Consider the following 16,251-nt stretch of genomic DNA (forward strand, 5'->3'; position numbering starts at 1 on the left):
ACGTTCATCTGCAAGCTACCCTAGATACAGCTAAAATGTGTGAAATATCAAGAATTACATCAGGACCTACAAGGGACAACTTTTGCGTGGCTTCCTTCTCCAACTTAACCTTATTTTTGGCAGAGCAATAAGGGAAGGGGGAAACGGGAAGGGGGAAACGGGAAGGGGGAAACGGGAAGGGGGAAACGGGAAGGGGGAAACGGGAAGGGGGAAACGGGAAGGGGGAAACACTTTCCCTCTGGGGAGTCAGATGCCAATAGAAGACAACACTTTTGTGAGCAGGTCAAAAGCTCACATATTCAGCATATTCAAACAGGAGGAAATTTTTGGTTTTGGGGGTGGGTGTTTGTAATTTGTTTGGTTTTAAACATGGCTTTGCACTACCACAGTGAAAAAGCTACTATGAACTATGTAGTCAGGTAGCACTGAGGGCAAAGTTGTGTTTACTTCTTTCTAAACCAACACAGTGATAATTTCCATTTAATCTTTGATTAAAATAGACTTCATTCACTGACTGGATCACAGAAGTTTCCACCTGGAGTACTCTACATTATCAGAAAAATGTAGCTTCCATCCACACAGCAAAACAACAACATGACAAAACATTACACAAGTTCTCTCTGGATTTCAGCACAAATGAAATCTGTCTACCTACCGAATTTACTGCTATCTAGTGCTGTTATCCTTTCTGTAGGTATTTAGGTCAACATGAAAAGTCAGTAGCTTATGAACAAAATAATGAAGTTATTAGCTCACTGATAATACTTATGGTCTCCCTTCTGTGGCTGGCTAACCTGCATTACTTAACACTGTCATATTAAAAGCACTAGCTGATAAAATACTATTCTGACAATTTTAAGAGTGATTTTTTTTCTTTAGTATCAACACTTTCAGAGATAAAAGACTACTGCCAGGATAACGTAAAAACCAGCATGTTGGCAAATTATCAAGTTGTTAGGTATTAATCACTGTCAGAGCTCTCCAAAGCCAAATAGCACCGCTTACTCACTGACTTAAAGCCTGAGTTTTGATGGAAGAAAGAAGCCTTCCAGAACCTATTCCAAGAGAGCTTTTGCTTCCTTTTTTCTGGTGGAGCATCTAGTACTGAATTACTCAGCAATGGTTTCTGTTTCTCTGTGAAATAAAGGATGGTTTAACAAGACCTTTAAAATCTTAGCTCACAGTTTTTGCTGGAGTTTACTAATTACAGTCTAAATTTTATTATAATGAACTTCAAGGGAACCTGAAAAATGCTCGCTGTAATCAGTGGGTTCATCACAATAGAAAGGCTCAACCATTTACTACATCAGAATAATGAAGAAACTTCCAATCTGAACTGAATATCAATATATAATAGTTTTAGGCAGATTATTTCACATTGATCAACATTTAAATTATTCTTTTAAAATAGAAAAGTCAGGAAATAGGAAAAAAAAATCACAAATATTCTTATGCTAAATACAACAACAAAGTGGAAAAAAGAAGAGACTGACATAAGTGTTTCAATCTTTTGTATGTGTTCACTCTAACAAAGATAACTACCAGTGTGTATTGGGTTTGCATGGCAAGGTTTTGGTAGCGGGAGGCCTACAGAGGTGGCTTCTGTGAGAAGCTGCTAGAAGCTTCCCCTATGTCCGATGGAGCCAAAGCCAGCCAGCTCCAAGATGGACCCGCTGCTGGCCAAGGCCAAGCCCATCAGCAATGGTGGTAGCGCCTCTGGGATGACAAATTTAGGAAGGGGAAAAAAAGTTGCTGCAACACAGAAACTGCAGCCAGAGAGAGAAGTGACAATACGTGAGAGAAACAGCCCTGCAGACCCCCAGGTCAGTGAAGAAGGAGGAGGAGGAGGTGCTCCAGGTGCCAGAGCAGAGATTCCCCTGCAGCCCGTGGGGAAGACCATGGTGAGGCAGGCTGTCCCCCTGCAGCCCAGGGAGGTCCATGGTGGAGCAGATATCCACCTGCAGCCCGGGGAGGACACCACGCCGGAGCAGGGGGATGCCCGAAGGAGGCTGTGACCCTGTGGGAAGCCCGCGCTGGAGCAGGCTCCTGGCAGGACCTGCAGACCCATGGAGAGAGGAGCCCACACTGGAGCAGTTTTCTGGCAGGACTTGTGACCCCGGGAGGGACCCATGCTGGAGCAGTCTGTTCCTGAAGGACTGTACCCTGTGGAAGGGACCCATGCTGGAGCAGTTCATGAAGAACTGCAGCCTGTGGGAAGGACTCACACTGGAGAAGTTTGTGAAGGACTGTCTCCTGTGGGAAGGGCCCCACACTGGAGCAGGGGAAGAGTGTCAGGAGTCCCGCCCTTGAGGAGGAAGGAGCTGCAGAGACAACGTGTGATGAACTGACCCCAGCCCCCATTCCCCATTCCCCTGTGCTGCTTGGGGGGAGGAGGTAGAGAATGAGGGAGTGAAGTTGTGCCCAGGAAGAAGGAAGGGGTCAAGGGAAGGTGTTTTAAGACTTGGTTTTATTTCTCATTACCCTATTCTGATTGGATTGTTAATAAATTAAGTTAATTTTCCCCAAGTCAAGCCTGCTTTGCCCGTGACAGTAATTGGTTGAGTGATCTCTCCCTGTCCTTATCTTGACCACAAGCCTTTCTTTATATTGTCTCTTAAAATGGTACTATTCAAAGACAGTATCTGCTACTGTAGCAAAAGCTCAAAATTGATTCCTAGCACCATATTAAATTAAGAAAACCAAAACTCAAACATTTGAAAATGTACTTACATTCTCCTTGAGAAACTCATAACTAACTTCTGATGGGGAAAGAAATCTTAAAAAGCAAGGGCAGAAAGAAACTGTAGTTCCTCATGTCAAGTGGGAGCTACTTGAGAGCCTACTTTGGAAAGAATGGCTGTTCCAGCCCAGCAAAATTCAACGACAAAAAGTGTAGTTAACCACCACCTTATTTGCATTCACATTATCAGATTCTTTTGAACTCGGCAGCAAAGATGCTACAGAACCACCTAGTGATCACTGACCTAAGCAGACAAAGCTGACAAGGTCACGCTGACTTCAATGAATAGTTGCTTCAAAGCAAATTAACTACAACAGAAAGCTGCGTTCTAAGCCAATCCATCTTCAAGACCTCCAGACACCTTGGCTTGATATTAGCTGTGAACTGTCAAATCCAGCTCAATTACATACAGTTAGTGAGCTTGCTGCTCTGGATATCATTTTGTGGATTTTAACTGCTGCACGTATTTCTGTTCGAAATAGTTTAAGAGGGTGCTTAAATAAGGACATAAGTTTATTAAGATGCTTTTCTGGACAACTGTTCAATCATTTCACCGCTACCTTTTGGTTTTTTGAGTCATATTGGTAAACCAGCATGTGCAAACAAGAGGTAGTAACTCATGCAATTAACATTACTATTTGCAGAAAAAGCCTCCCATTAAGAGATTTAATTGTTCATTTTCCATTGACTAGTTAGCCTCAGTATTCAAAAGACAGTGGATGAGTTTAATGGCTATGTTTCAGAATCCCAACCCTTAAAGAAAAAGAGAAATTCAAGATTCATCAGTGGTATGAAACCCTTTCTGAAAGACTGACTTTCAGAGTGACTTACAGTCACAATGTTAGGGGAAGCTGATTTTACCAGTATTTTGAAAAAAGTTACTACAAAAGTCAAATCGGGCAAGGCTTCCTTTCTTGAAGGAAGGCGATTCATTTTTTTTTTAAATATAGATAATGAGAAAATTATTACTACTTAAAAGGTAAGGGAAATATGACGAGCTCTCTAACTTTTTATTGACCTGCACCAAGACAGAAAAGACTAAGCTTGGGGAAAAAAAAAAAAAAAAGAAAGATTTAAAATCAAACAGTTATGTGCTCTGCTTGCTTTCCTGGTGGTCAGGCAAGGATCTGTAGTCCACAGTTAGTCAAAGGTTGGGCAAGACAACTTTGCTAACAAGCATCAACTAGAAGTAGAGGCCTGACCTACTGAAGGGAAGTTTAAAAAGATAAGCACAGTTATCTTGAGCAGGAGGAGCAGAGCAGAGTACCTGAGACCTACAGAATCCAGCATAAGCCAAGGAGAGCTGATAAACAGAAAACTGTCACCAAAAAAAAAAAAAAAAAAAAAAAATGATGCCTGGCTGATAGGGAATAGCAAACAGCTGAGCAAGGCAAGCTAGTACAGCCTGAGACACAGCACGGAGAGGCATGACTTAAGAGACTCAGAAACCAAAATATAAGAGCCCATGTAAGACAGCAACAGGGAGTAAAAAGCATACTCCACAGGGCATCCCTGGGGTAGGATCAGGGTATACTTTTTTTTCTGTGGAAAAAACACAACCCCGTACATAGACACATTTCCTATACCAACGTGCCAGGATGCATTCCCACCCAACAGCTAGCAGGTGGGGAAGTAGGTGGGCAGACATTCAGGAGGTTGCAGGATACCTGCTGCCTATGCCACACTCAGATCAGGAGGGAAACCATACACAACTCAGGCAAGACCTAACATCTGGGCAGAAGTTTCAGGCATAAAAGCAACTTCTACTGCCATCACCACGGGGTTTGGTACAGACCCACAGAAGACTCAAGAGTGTTAGCAAACAGGGTTTTTAGGAATATAGTCTGATATATTACTTAAGAGCAACACTACAAAAATCCAGTCCTCCTCTTTGTAAAAGGGGATTGGATTGGGGGTGACAGTGGACAGTAGGAAAGAGAAGGAAAGCAGCTGCTCTAATACAGAAACAGGGCCTGGCAGTGCGAAAGTGGGCGAGAAGTGAAGAGGCAATATTGTCCTTTTTGCCCAGTCAGCATGAGAATATCAGAAAAGCTACTAAAATGTCTATGTCTGTATTCAACCACAGCTATCTGAAGAGGATTGACAGAAAGGACTAGGTATTTCCCACTACAGGGATACAAGGCAGACTCCTTCTGAGGCCAACTTGCTCCTCATGGACAAATCTGGAAAAAAAGAAACAGGACAGACGAAGGGATACCACCAAACTTACTGGTCACCTCCAGGATGATAGTAGCCTCAAAGAGGTTTTCCACAAGGCAAGGCTTACATGTGCTCTGGGTGTGCTGACATCTGCAACTACCCCCAAATGCAGGAAACTTTATTGCGTATCTGTAGCAGTGGAAGACTGTATTTACATCGTCCTCACATATTAAAAACAAGCAAACAAAAACCTATGATGCAGTCGATAGAACGTTAACAGCAATAAAGAAGTATTTTCAGGGGAAGACCTGGAATACTGAGCCTCTTCTCACTGAGAGAGGCCCCAGAGCACAGCCATTTGATGAAGCCAAAAAATCTCTCAGCTGCAAGAGATCAGTTCTTCCTCCACCCTCAACAGAGGAGTTTCCTCATAACACAGTTCCAGGGCAAAGACAAACCCCCTCAGCCTTTTCCCAGGACCTTACATCTGACTGGCTTAGTTAACACGGTGGGAGGGAAGGCGGAAAAGAGCTGTAAGGTCTGCAGAGAGGAAAAGGAGGAGATGCAAGGGTTATAATGTCCTGCTTTGCTGTAAATGTATGAATGGGCCCTTGATACAATGACCAAAGAATGCAACTGCACTAAGTGAAGCATAAGCAATTCAGGGAGTAGGTTCAATTAATTCCCAGACAGAAGTAGAAACGGGCTGCACAGACTGAATAAGGACTGCTGCACATTGTGCTAGGACTTAATAGCACCTGAGCTCCTGCCACGTGGGTGGGCTGTAAACGTGCAGATGTCTTGTCATGAGATGATGCAGGGAAGCCAAGAAGATATTTGGGACATTGCTCGAGGGCCAGGATGGAAGTGAACTCAAACCCTTAAGACTGCTGCCTCCCAAGCTGAAGAGCAGATACTGTAGTAAAGACAGATTTACTGTAAGCAGGAAGTATTCCAGGCACAGGCAAAGACCAACAAGGCCACATAAGCTAGCACAAACCAACAGCTTAAGAGAAAATGAACTGGTTTTCAATCCACTTTAAATAAAGACTAGCACTTAATAGTGCTCCTCTGAAAAAGGCTCTTCAGAGCTGCTAAGAAATAAGAGTAGCTCATGGAAAAATTGGTCTTTGATAAGATCCGACCTCCTTTAAAGTTCCTGAGGTAACTGTACCAAGGAACACACTAGGAAGTTAGGGTGCGACTATGTTACCGTCTTAGTTTGGACCAGGACAGTGTTCTTGGAGCGAGCCTCTAAGCTGTTGCCAACTCCATTCCCCTGGTTTGTGCTGCAGAGCTGTCTTGGCACATACAAGTTAGAACCCTTCTAGATTACATAAAACTGGGAGATGTCCTCCAGCTGCTGAGAGGCATTCAGTGTTGGGATCATACTACAACTAGTCTGAAGGAAACCCCCAAAACCAGGACAGCATGGATGCAGGTTTCCCTGCAGCAAATGTCCTGTGCCCAGTGGTCTGACCTACCATAAATGCAGATACAGCCTCACAGCAGTGGAGTTGTGGGGCCTCTGATCTCAAACAGCCAAATTCAAAGACTGTCGAACGGGTACAGTCCCAGTAAGACTCTTCTGAATGGGCATTTGTGTCAGTGTCCCCCCTTCTCAGACAAATTCAAACTTAGACAAATTACATACTGCAACAGGGCAGGACAAGAAGTGGGCATGTGGGAGAAGAGCCTGTGGAACTCACAACTCCATGTCTGAAAGGATTAGGAATGTCCTGCTTAGGGGAAAAAAAACCCCAAAACATAAGAGGAATTCTTGCATTTTGCCCTTATACTTGCATAAGTCTTCCTCTCCCAGTGGTCCAAGGATATGCCTCTTTTTTCTGAGTTTAGGCTGCAAAAAAAGTTTCCTAAATTCAATGGCGCAGCAAGGCTGCCAGTGTCTTTGATAAAAGTCTGCTAGTATACTGCCGATATAGAAAATAAAGCTCACCTGTCTGGCGTTCCACCATTGGAAAAATTGCACCATTCTTCTGCATTATATCTGACTATACACTAAAAACATTAACCCATTATTACTATTGTTTATGACCTTATTTCACACACAGAATCTTGCTGTTTCAAATACATCTGACTCCACTAGCCTAATGTTGTCCATCAGGCTAGTCTTTTACATGTTTTCTAATTTAGAATTGCTTTCCCTTCCCCTCATTGTAACAACTTAGCTATATGAAATTAATATTATTTATCTGTAGAAAGCTTGCCTAAAGAGTTCTTTTTCTGAAATGAGGGCAGAAGTCAAGCTGATCAAACAATTTGCATTCCCTTTGCTTCTCCCTGTATCTTAAGATGTTCATGTACATACTTCAAATACTTTCTCACAAAGCCTTGGGAGAAAAATGTTACAATTTAATGCATAAATGACTACAGTTTTCTGGTCAAGATGCACTGGTGCCTAATGGAGATACTTGGATACTTGAGTAAAAGCATTTCACTTACAAAAGTATACATTGTAACAGTCAAATTTGCATGTTGTTAACAATCAGAATATCACAGGTCTTTAATCTACTGGTATGATGATGCCTGCTTCACTATTCTACTTAGGAACTTGCTTACCTAGTGTACTTAACACACCAAATGCTTTTCTTTGAGCATTTATTAAACTAGTTTTGATAGGAAGAGGAAATTCTACAAATTGACATACTTCGCAATTCTTATTCATACACAAGCAATTTTACAGTGGAATTTCCAATTTAACCATTTTCAATAAAAATGTCAATCCCATAATTCTAAGTTTACTTGCAAATCAAGCCATCCTTTCTGCTTTCCGCAGCCCAACTAATGCTGAAGGTGCACAGCTGCCGCAGCACACACTACTGCGTGTGACACTTTATCTGGAAACAGCTTAAAAGCAGTATGTAATAAAGGCACACCCCAGGAGACAGTACATCACTATTTGGAAAGCCGGAGTAGTCTCAGCAAGAGGCCTTAATTAGTTGGACACACAATTAAGCTTGTTTTTGTGGGAATGATGAGGGGAGAAAAAACCCACAAGAAAACACAGAATCACACATTCTTCTCTGTATTTCAGTACAGTTTCAGATGCCTTACCCCCAGCCAAACCAACAGTTTCTTTGGCGGTTAAACATTTGCCTCAGGAGACAGAAACACGGGGGTACGGGCCCTGCTTGCGGAAGGCATCGAACGCAGGTTTCCCACTCCCACACTGTGTTCAGACACGCAAGAGGTGGTCGGCATGGCTGGAAGCGTCCCCAGCTCAAACAGAAAGCGATCCCCCCCGTCCTAGGGTGAAAGCAATTAACCGCGTACGCACGGGCCACGCAGAGAAAGCTCACCGGGTTCATCAAAGCGGCACAGGCAGGAGAGCACCTGCCGGACCCCCTCAGGAGGGAGCTGGGACGGCCCAGGCCTGAGGAAGAGGCCGGGCCTCCCGCAGCCCCACGGCACTTACACCCCCGGCCCCGCCGCTGCCTGCCCCCGGCTCCCCTCGCCCCCCCCCCCCCCCGACCCCTGTGAGGGGGCAGCCGCGGAGGAGCGGGGCGGCGGTGGGGGGAAGGCCACCCGCGCCCGCTGCTGACCACTCACCCCGGGAGCGCGGCGGGGAGAGAGCGGCTCAGCGGAGCGGTCCCTGCCCGCGGCAGGACGGCGCCGGCCCGCCACTGGGACGATGCGCGGGCGATCGGAGCTCACCTTATTTCGCAGAGCGGCCGCCAGCGCAGCCTCCGGACGAAGGTCAGGGCCGGGGCCGCCATGACGGGAGGAGGGAGGAGAAGGAGGGGGCGGTGGCGGCTAAACCCCGCCCCGCCGGGTCCACGGCGCCCTCGGCTGAGGAGATGGCAGCCGCCCACTCCCTCCTCGGGGAGGTCATCGCCTCCAGCGCCTCGGGGAGGGCGGGCTTGGCTTCGCAGGGAGCCGCTGAGGGGCAGCGGCGGGGCCGGGGCGGGCTTGGCGGGAACCCGGCGGTGGCGGTGTGGGAGCGGCCGGGGGGCAAATCCTCTCTCCCGTCGCTACCAGCCACCGCGCACAGCTGTGTGGCAGCGCTCTGAAGTCATACCCTAGAAAACGCGCGTCGGGGTCAGTAATTAAACAGGTTGTGGTGCAAACTTGGCGGGCTAGGGCGGTCTGCGGAAGGTGAACGGAGGTGAAACCAGAAGCCCCTCCGTGGGGAAAGGTCCTGGACTCGGCTCAGCCCCCCCAAGTGCCTTCTAACGGACATCCCGTTATTAATCAGGGCCATTACTTGTATTATCTTTCTATTTTTGCATGCTAGGTAGCTCTTAAAAATGTTTGCGTCGTTGTTTCTCCACACGAATCACCTGGCGGGCTGCTGAGCAGCCCCGTGCCTGTACCTCAGCTGGGTTGGCTCCGTGTGAAGGAGGAATAAACGCTAGGGTCTGCCCCACTGAACTTAAAAGATACTGCTATTTATTGCTAAGCTTTTGCTCTTTCACCTTCGGCTCCTGAGGGTGTATTTAATTATTCCTTGCTGATTTATCTGCTCTGTGAAAGATGTTTCTGTGTTTGGTTAGGTGCTGGGAAGATCTTCGTGATTTGGATACTCAGCTCTGTCAGTCTCCTTTCAAAACACAGACGATAAAATCACCTTTTAGTCCCGTGGGTTTTGTTTGTTTGTTGGTTTGGTTGGTTTTTTTGTTTGTTGGTTTGGTTTTTTTCCTTCTCCCCAAAAGTAAATGCATTTAAGGCTTTGAGTTCTCCCTCAAGGATAAATGTTTCAAAGCCGTTAATGAACTGTGGGGTTCTCCTTTCTTAAATGCTTGATTACAGTTTTCCAAAAGCGTACTTAACCCTTAGAAACTAGCAATTAGGACAGCACTTTTTTTAAATCATGCTCCGAATGTTGTGATGTGTGACCCAGGTCAAATCACACGTAGCTGACTTTTTCAAACATAGCCTTGGGTTTCAAGTACGGATGTTCTTTGAACTTGATACATCTTGGATTTTACTTATGATTACAGATCCAAAAGCCTAGCGTTTCTTGATTTCAGACACAAACTTTACTGGATTGCACCTCTAGCTGACCAACTTAAAGTAGGTATTCATTTGTTTTTTCAGCCTCTCAGTGGCAATTTCCTTCTCTGCTAAACAGGGCTGTGACGTGAAATTAATTCACATTTGTAGAAGATTTTGAAAGCACCCTTCCAAAGGAGTTGTAGTGAATGCTGTTGTTGATCTATATCCTTACTTAGCCCTGATCAAGCAAAAGTCATGGCTTTTAAGTATGTACCTTGTTAGACAGAAACAGTATTTTGAATGCATAAATCCAAACTATGGGCTAAATTTTACTCTGAGATATAGGAATGAGGCTTTCTGTGAATAAGAAAGAGGATAATTTGGCTTTAAAATGCTAGCATTTATTTTGTCAAATAATAACACTTTTTTTACTGAAACCTTATGCACATGACAGTTTTAGTCTTGTAGTTATAAAAGGTCAGAAAAATCATTACAGAAATGTAATATAATGAACATCAGTTAAAAGTTTACTGTAGTAGTATTGTTAGCACTAATGTAATGAATCTAGAGAGGACTCCCTAGAGAACTCATTTAGTAAGTTGCTTCACATTTATTGTTTGACAAACAAGTCCCTAATGACAATGCCCTCTCTAGCATTTTATTGTTAATGGTAAGGTGAAGGAGGTTTCCTGCCTGCATTTTTATCCTTGTGTAAAATTCTCATGTTCTTTCCTTCAGTTTGAAATAGTACAGCTTCACATTTTGTGCTACTGTCTAGAAGCTACATGAGGAGGAAAAAAAAGTGCACTTCTCCTGAATTCTCTTTGCTTTTAAATTATTACCCTCTAGAACCGTAACAGCCTTTTTATACATACACTTACTTGAAGGTAACTAACAGTAATGAAAGAGACCCATTAGACCTAGCTCACCCATTTCAATTCCAAGGCAAAATATTCTCTTGCAGTATGTTTTCTGTTGCCTCTATGCAGGTGAATACAAAGCACAGCATCTGTGCTTTATTTGGGAGCTTCCTTCTTGCCCAATACCACTTGCAGAAAGCTTTTGCTGTTAAATATCTGAGATTAAATATCTTAGATTTTATTTTTCTTAATTTCTTTCTGTTGAATTTATGTCAGTTTAGATAGGCCTGCCTTTTTAATAAAGTCACACTGGAACTTCTGAGAATGAATGAGCATTTTCCAGTTTTACCTGAAGGCAGCAAAAAGGCATTTCTACATTCAAAGATGGATTGTATGCTATAGGAATTAAACACAGACACCAGCAGTATTCCATGCTCACCAGAGAGGGGCATAGAGAAATAGTAACTGCAGTCAGTGACTTCTTTTTCTCATCACCTCTCTATGTATCACAGTCCATGTATTATATCTACAAGAGTGCAATTTGCTGTATGTGTCTGTCTCTAGAAACCTATACCTCCAGATGTCCTCCTTCCTTTCTACTTCTCTCCTTTTTCTTCTCTTGCCTTCTTTTCAACTACTTAGCTACTTAGCATTCATCTGACTGCTCAGGTGAGCTAAAATATTAAAAAAGCTTTTTGTGAATAGCATGTCACATAAACATCTTTCTATTCTGATGGTGGTGTTACCTTTTCCTTACATATGTGATATTACTTATTTTCTTAACATGCTTTTAATAATTTCTTCTCTGCAATATATTCTTACTCCTGGAAGTGGGACTTTGGGAGAGCGAAGTCATGTACCTCACAGGATGGGACTTAAATATGGCTTAATGTTACACACTTTTGTTCTGGCACTTTGTATATGTGCATAAGTGCATTTTACCATATATGTCCTGTCATCATAACTGTAAGTTATGTTACACTAGAGAAACTATTGTGCCCTTATTACAAAACACAAAATCATGCAGTAAGTTTTCAGACCACTGGATCCTGATGTTTTGGTTGCAGAATGAGTCTTTTGGCTGTTGTAATCTATACCTATGTGCTGTGTGTTTCAGCATAATTGCAGGTGCCTTGACCTGCTGGTAAAAGCCTGAACAAAAAAGTGTTTTACCTAACTTCATGGTGGAAGGGAGGAATGGTGCTGACATCATGGGAGCTGATTCTGATACATCAAAGTGATCACTGTATCATCTGCATCTCCATCTCCAGTTTCTTCAAGATTGCAAAATATTCTACAATCTGATCAGCACAATCATCTTTTTTTTTTTTTCTGTAATGATAATTCTTGCATCTTTGCAATAATTTCTGCAGTCTTTATGTCGAGTGTTTGGCAGTTTTTCCCATAGATTTTCTGAAATATGCTTTCTGTAATGTAACTGAACTGAACTCAGTATTAAGGAGTTGAATATTTGTCATCTTTTACCATGACAAGGCAGCTGTTCTCTCTTTGATAGAAATTGTTTATCCAGGAAGCAGATGTGTCGGGTACTTTATTATTCAGAATTTCATTTCCATGGCAAATGGTTTTGCATCACTACAGGGAACTTTAATACATATTTAACAGAAAGTTATCTTGATGATTTATTCACCTTCTCCTTGAAAATCAGTCCAATAAATCCTGCAGGACTTACTTGTGTGATGATATTATCATGGTTTTTGCATTGATGATGACAAGCCATTTCAGACATGTGGGAAAAGAGTTTACATAGTTTTGCTGCTACAGTGTAGGAAACTACAGTGTTAGCAAAGGGCATTAATCACTGATGTCTTTGTAAGCCTGGTTTTGGAAACCCCTGTTTATGTGGGCCATGTTCTTACCTCAGCATGAAAGGTATGCTCAGTTCCTGACACCCGAGAAGAAATTAGGCTTGGACCCATTTACTTAAGCAGAGATTTTTATTGACAGAGAAATATAAACATGAGCTCTAATCAGGAGCTAACTAATTATACAAAGCTCTACTCCGCTTGTCTTGGCTGGATTGGTGGTTCATTCTCAGGCAATCAGTCATTCTGGAGGAATAGCCTTTTTGTAGCATTGTCCTTAGTCTGGATCTAAAATACCAAGTTCTTAGTCCACAATTCTCAGTAATCACCTCCACTGACCACCTGGTACATACCTTGAGCTGTCTCTGTCTTCTCACACTCTGCAGTAATGTTCCATCCAAAACCATCCGTGCCGCTCCAAATCATCGCAGTTCTTTTACCATGAATGCAAATTAATTATCATCGCAGTTCTTTTACCATGAATGCAAGTTAATTTACCCCATCTAGCTGCAGATTAGCCTCATCTAATAAAAACATAATCTCTTCTATCTTGAATCATGAATCTTCCCAAAACTCTCAGCATTCAGTAAAGTTGGACAACACATATCATTTTTATTAAGACCATATGCGCTGGACTACAAGTTTAGGCCTACCTCACTGAAATATTTTCACAAATGAGGATCTGAAGGGCTAAGCCTCACGTCTGGAAAGTACTGTAATTATTTAGGCACTTTGCGGCTATTGAAGAGCTTGGCTCAAGTGTGTCATAAAGTTAACTATCACATTATATTCTTATTGCTTAGTCCTCTGCTCTGTGCTGTAGTGTTTCTCAATATTTTCTCTCAGTATTTCACTGTACAGTCTTTCTGATCCCTTTACAATACAGCTGCAGGAGGTGTCTGTGTTGTGCAGGGTCTAGTACAATTTTCCTTAGGTAGAACATGGGCAGATTCCTATTTACTTTTGTCATTCACCATTTGCTTCCAATATTCAGAAACAGGAGAAGGCTATATACTCTGTAGTCATAATAACTTTTGTGCTTCTTATCACCAGTACTTAGCTGCTCTTACAAGTCACTGTTGCGTGTTTAAATGAACTATTTGGTAATCTTGTTTTGAGACTTCTCTCTGTAACTAGCGTGTTGGTGTTGAGAAATCGCTACATTTTCCTCAGCACGTTGCTCAGTGTATTGACTGAACATTTAAACTGCGTAGGAGTATTATTCTTAAGATATTTAACCAGAATAGAAACAAAAGTGCAATTACAAATAATATTTTTTTGAGGAAATAACATACAAAACAACCTCAAAGAGATTTTGTAGAGGTTTACCTGGTAACCAACCAATCTGTATATTTAGTTTTTGAAAGACCTATCTGTTTTTAAATATGTGGTAGATTTGCAACCTCTATTAACAATCTATGGAATGTGTACATTCTCATCCTGCTGTTCTGAAGTGCTACATTTATTTATGAAAGGTTACATATCATATCCTATTTGCCAGGACTGGCAAGATAACCACTTAAAAATAATCTGCAAAATGCAGGAAATGAGAAAATACTGTTTGAATGCATTTAAAGTGGTATGTTGAGTTGCATCAGTTTTTCACACTAAGAGCACCTGGGAAAGAAACATTATTGGCAGGAGTTCAATCAGGAGATGTGGTTACAGGAGTCATATTTTACATATGAATCATCAAACAACAGAATTGTTGTTAAATAATGGAATTGAAATCTTCCTAAGCTGGAGTCCTTTTTAGTTTCCTGAACCATTAAATGATGCAGATGTTGGCTGTGGGTTCATCAGACCCTTTTGCCAGAGAACTGGCACTCCTACTTTTTGTACTTTCACTTTAAAAAAAAAAGTATTTTGGGCCATCATTTCACAGTTTAAACTTTAAGCCAGGGTAAGCACACCACTACTGAAAGGAGCAGTCTTTCTATTTTCCTCAGTCCCTCTCAGTTCACTCCGATGCCTCCTTTTCTGCTGACACGGCTGTTTTCATGGCCAAGCATTGAACCGGTTCAGGGAATTGATCTGAGTTACAATTAACCAGGCAAAACCAAGTAAGTAAATGAATAAAGGTTAATTGTGACCCAGATCAAACCCTTGATCCTTTTCATCACACAGCTAAATACACGCTCGTGTTGTTGCCAAGGAGGGAGATGTAAGGGAGCCTGACAGGCAGTAGGATTGCTTCTTTCAACAGCAGTGCTTTGTTACGTCAGCTTATGACATTAAAGCATTAACGCATCACCTCTGAGGGATTTGTTTCGCTTTCTGTCATAGCCTTTGAGGGATTTGGTATGCTTTCTGTCTTGGGCTGTATATATTGCTAAAATGTTTTACTCTCATATAGCAGAAAGTATCTCTATAAGTAGGTGTAAATGGGGCTGTTAGCTTGCTCCTCTAGGAAGCGAGTTATAAAGTGATAGTAATGTGCATTTATTAGCATGTTAAAATGAAAGTTGACAGAGGGGTAGTGGGAGATATTAAGCCCCTACATGTTTTTTTGGCTGACAGAAGAAAGTGAAATTATTAATGGTCCCAGTAAGCAAAAGACTGCATCATGAGCTTCACCCTCTATCAAATAATTATCGTAGTAAAAATTTTTCTCGGGTGTGGGATTCTCTGGGCCTTGATGTATTTTAATTGGCAACAGTCTCCACCTATGCTTGTTTCTGTTCATCCTTGCATAGCCTGTTGTGCTGTGCCGACACCAGGATTTGTGTGGGCATTCAGTGAACCAGATCAGAGAACTGATCCAGTTAAAAACTAACCCACCCAAGAAAACCCATCAGCTGGACCAGTTTCCCATTTTGGTTTACTCTCTCCACAAAAACAGTGGAGCTGACACAGCTCAGAGCATAGTTACTGTTCAAGATGACATGATTGCTGAAACATTTATATTTGGACTATGTCCCTATGTCTCGTAAGACTTAGTTCCTTCACTAGGTTAGTATATCTCACTTGCCATACAGTGACCACAGTCTGACTGGGGTAGATCTCTTCCTGGCTTTATTAACATGAACATTAGTGAAAAAGTTATCAACTATCTGATGACTCCTACCAAGCTGCTGAATCCAGGGCAGCTTAAACTTAGAGCGGTTACACCATTTAAGACTTGGGTTTACCAGTGTTGGACTGCACTTCCTACAACTCCCAACACTTCAGCAATCCCAGTTTGGCCCAGTGGGCATCCAGACTGCAGGATGTACTTGCTGCCTTTTGGCTGCTCAGTGTAATGTGCTTTGCAGGCTGCCTGTTGTGCAGAGTTTTTTTCAGGAGTGTCTCAATTAGATTGCTAAGTAATTCAACATGTTTTTTGTCTGCATGTTCCCAAAATACTTCAGCATGTACTTAATATATTCTTTTGCTAAGGGAGGATTTCTGATCTGATTTTCTTCATCTAGGGCAATTCTGTTCCAGTAAAGGCAAAATTCACCTCAAAACTTCCCTTGTGGATCTCTTTAAGATAGTAATGTCCTTCTCATTTGAGGGAGGGCAAACCCCTTTCCATCTCTCTGTATTAGCTTTTGGGAGGTCATAGATAATCATATTGTCTCCTAACAAAGTTTAACTGTTGGCATTCTTTCAAGCTGTAACTTTGCAGTCTAGCAAAATGTATCTGTGTTTCTTTGACCTTTAGTGTGTGCCACAATCCCCATTTCTCCCACCAAATCTGATGGACAGTTACTTATCTAGATCCATT

General features: G+C 42.4%; 1 protein-coding gene across 8 annotated transcripts in view; it reads right to left on the reverse strand.

Annotated features, from left to right (window-relative positions):
- Positions 1 to 8,690, reverse strand: part of ECI2 (enoyl-CoA delta isomerase 2) — a 33,075-nt gene extending 24,385 nt beyond the window's left edge. For 3 of the 8 annotated variants that reach the window (XM_030041823.2, XM_030041821.2, XM_030041825.2), the window contains exon 1: positions 8,576 to 8,684. Coding sequence is in view for 2 of the 8 variants with exons in the window: in XM_030041819.2 (XP_029897679.1) it covers positions 8,576 to 8,637 (62 nt within the window). In the remaining 6 variants the exon portion in view is untranslated. The other 5 variants (XM_030041819.2, XM_030041820.2, XM_030041827.2 and 2 more) reach the window with 5 other exon arrangements.
- Positions 8,691 to 16,251: the final 7,561 nt, after the last annotated feature.

The sequence above is a fragment of the Aquila chrysaetos genome, chromosome 18 (assembly GCF_900496995.4).
Source record: "Aquila chrysaetos chrysaetos chromosome 18, bAquChr1.4, whole genome shotgun sequence".
Lineage (NCBI taxonomy): Eukaryota > Metazoa > Chordata > Aves > Accipitriformes > Accipitridae > Aquila > Aquila chrysaetos.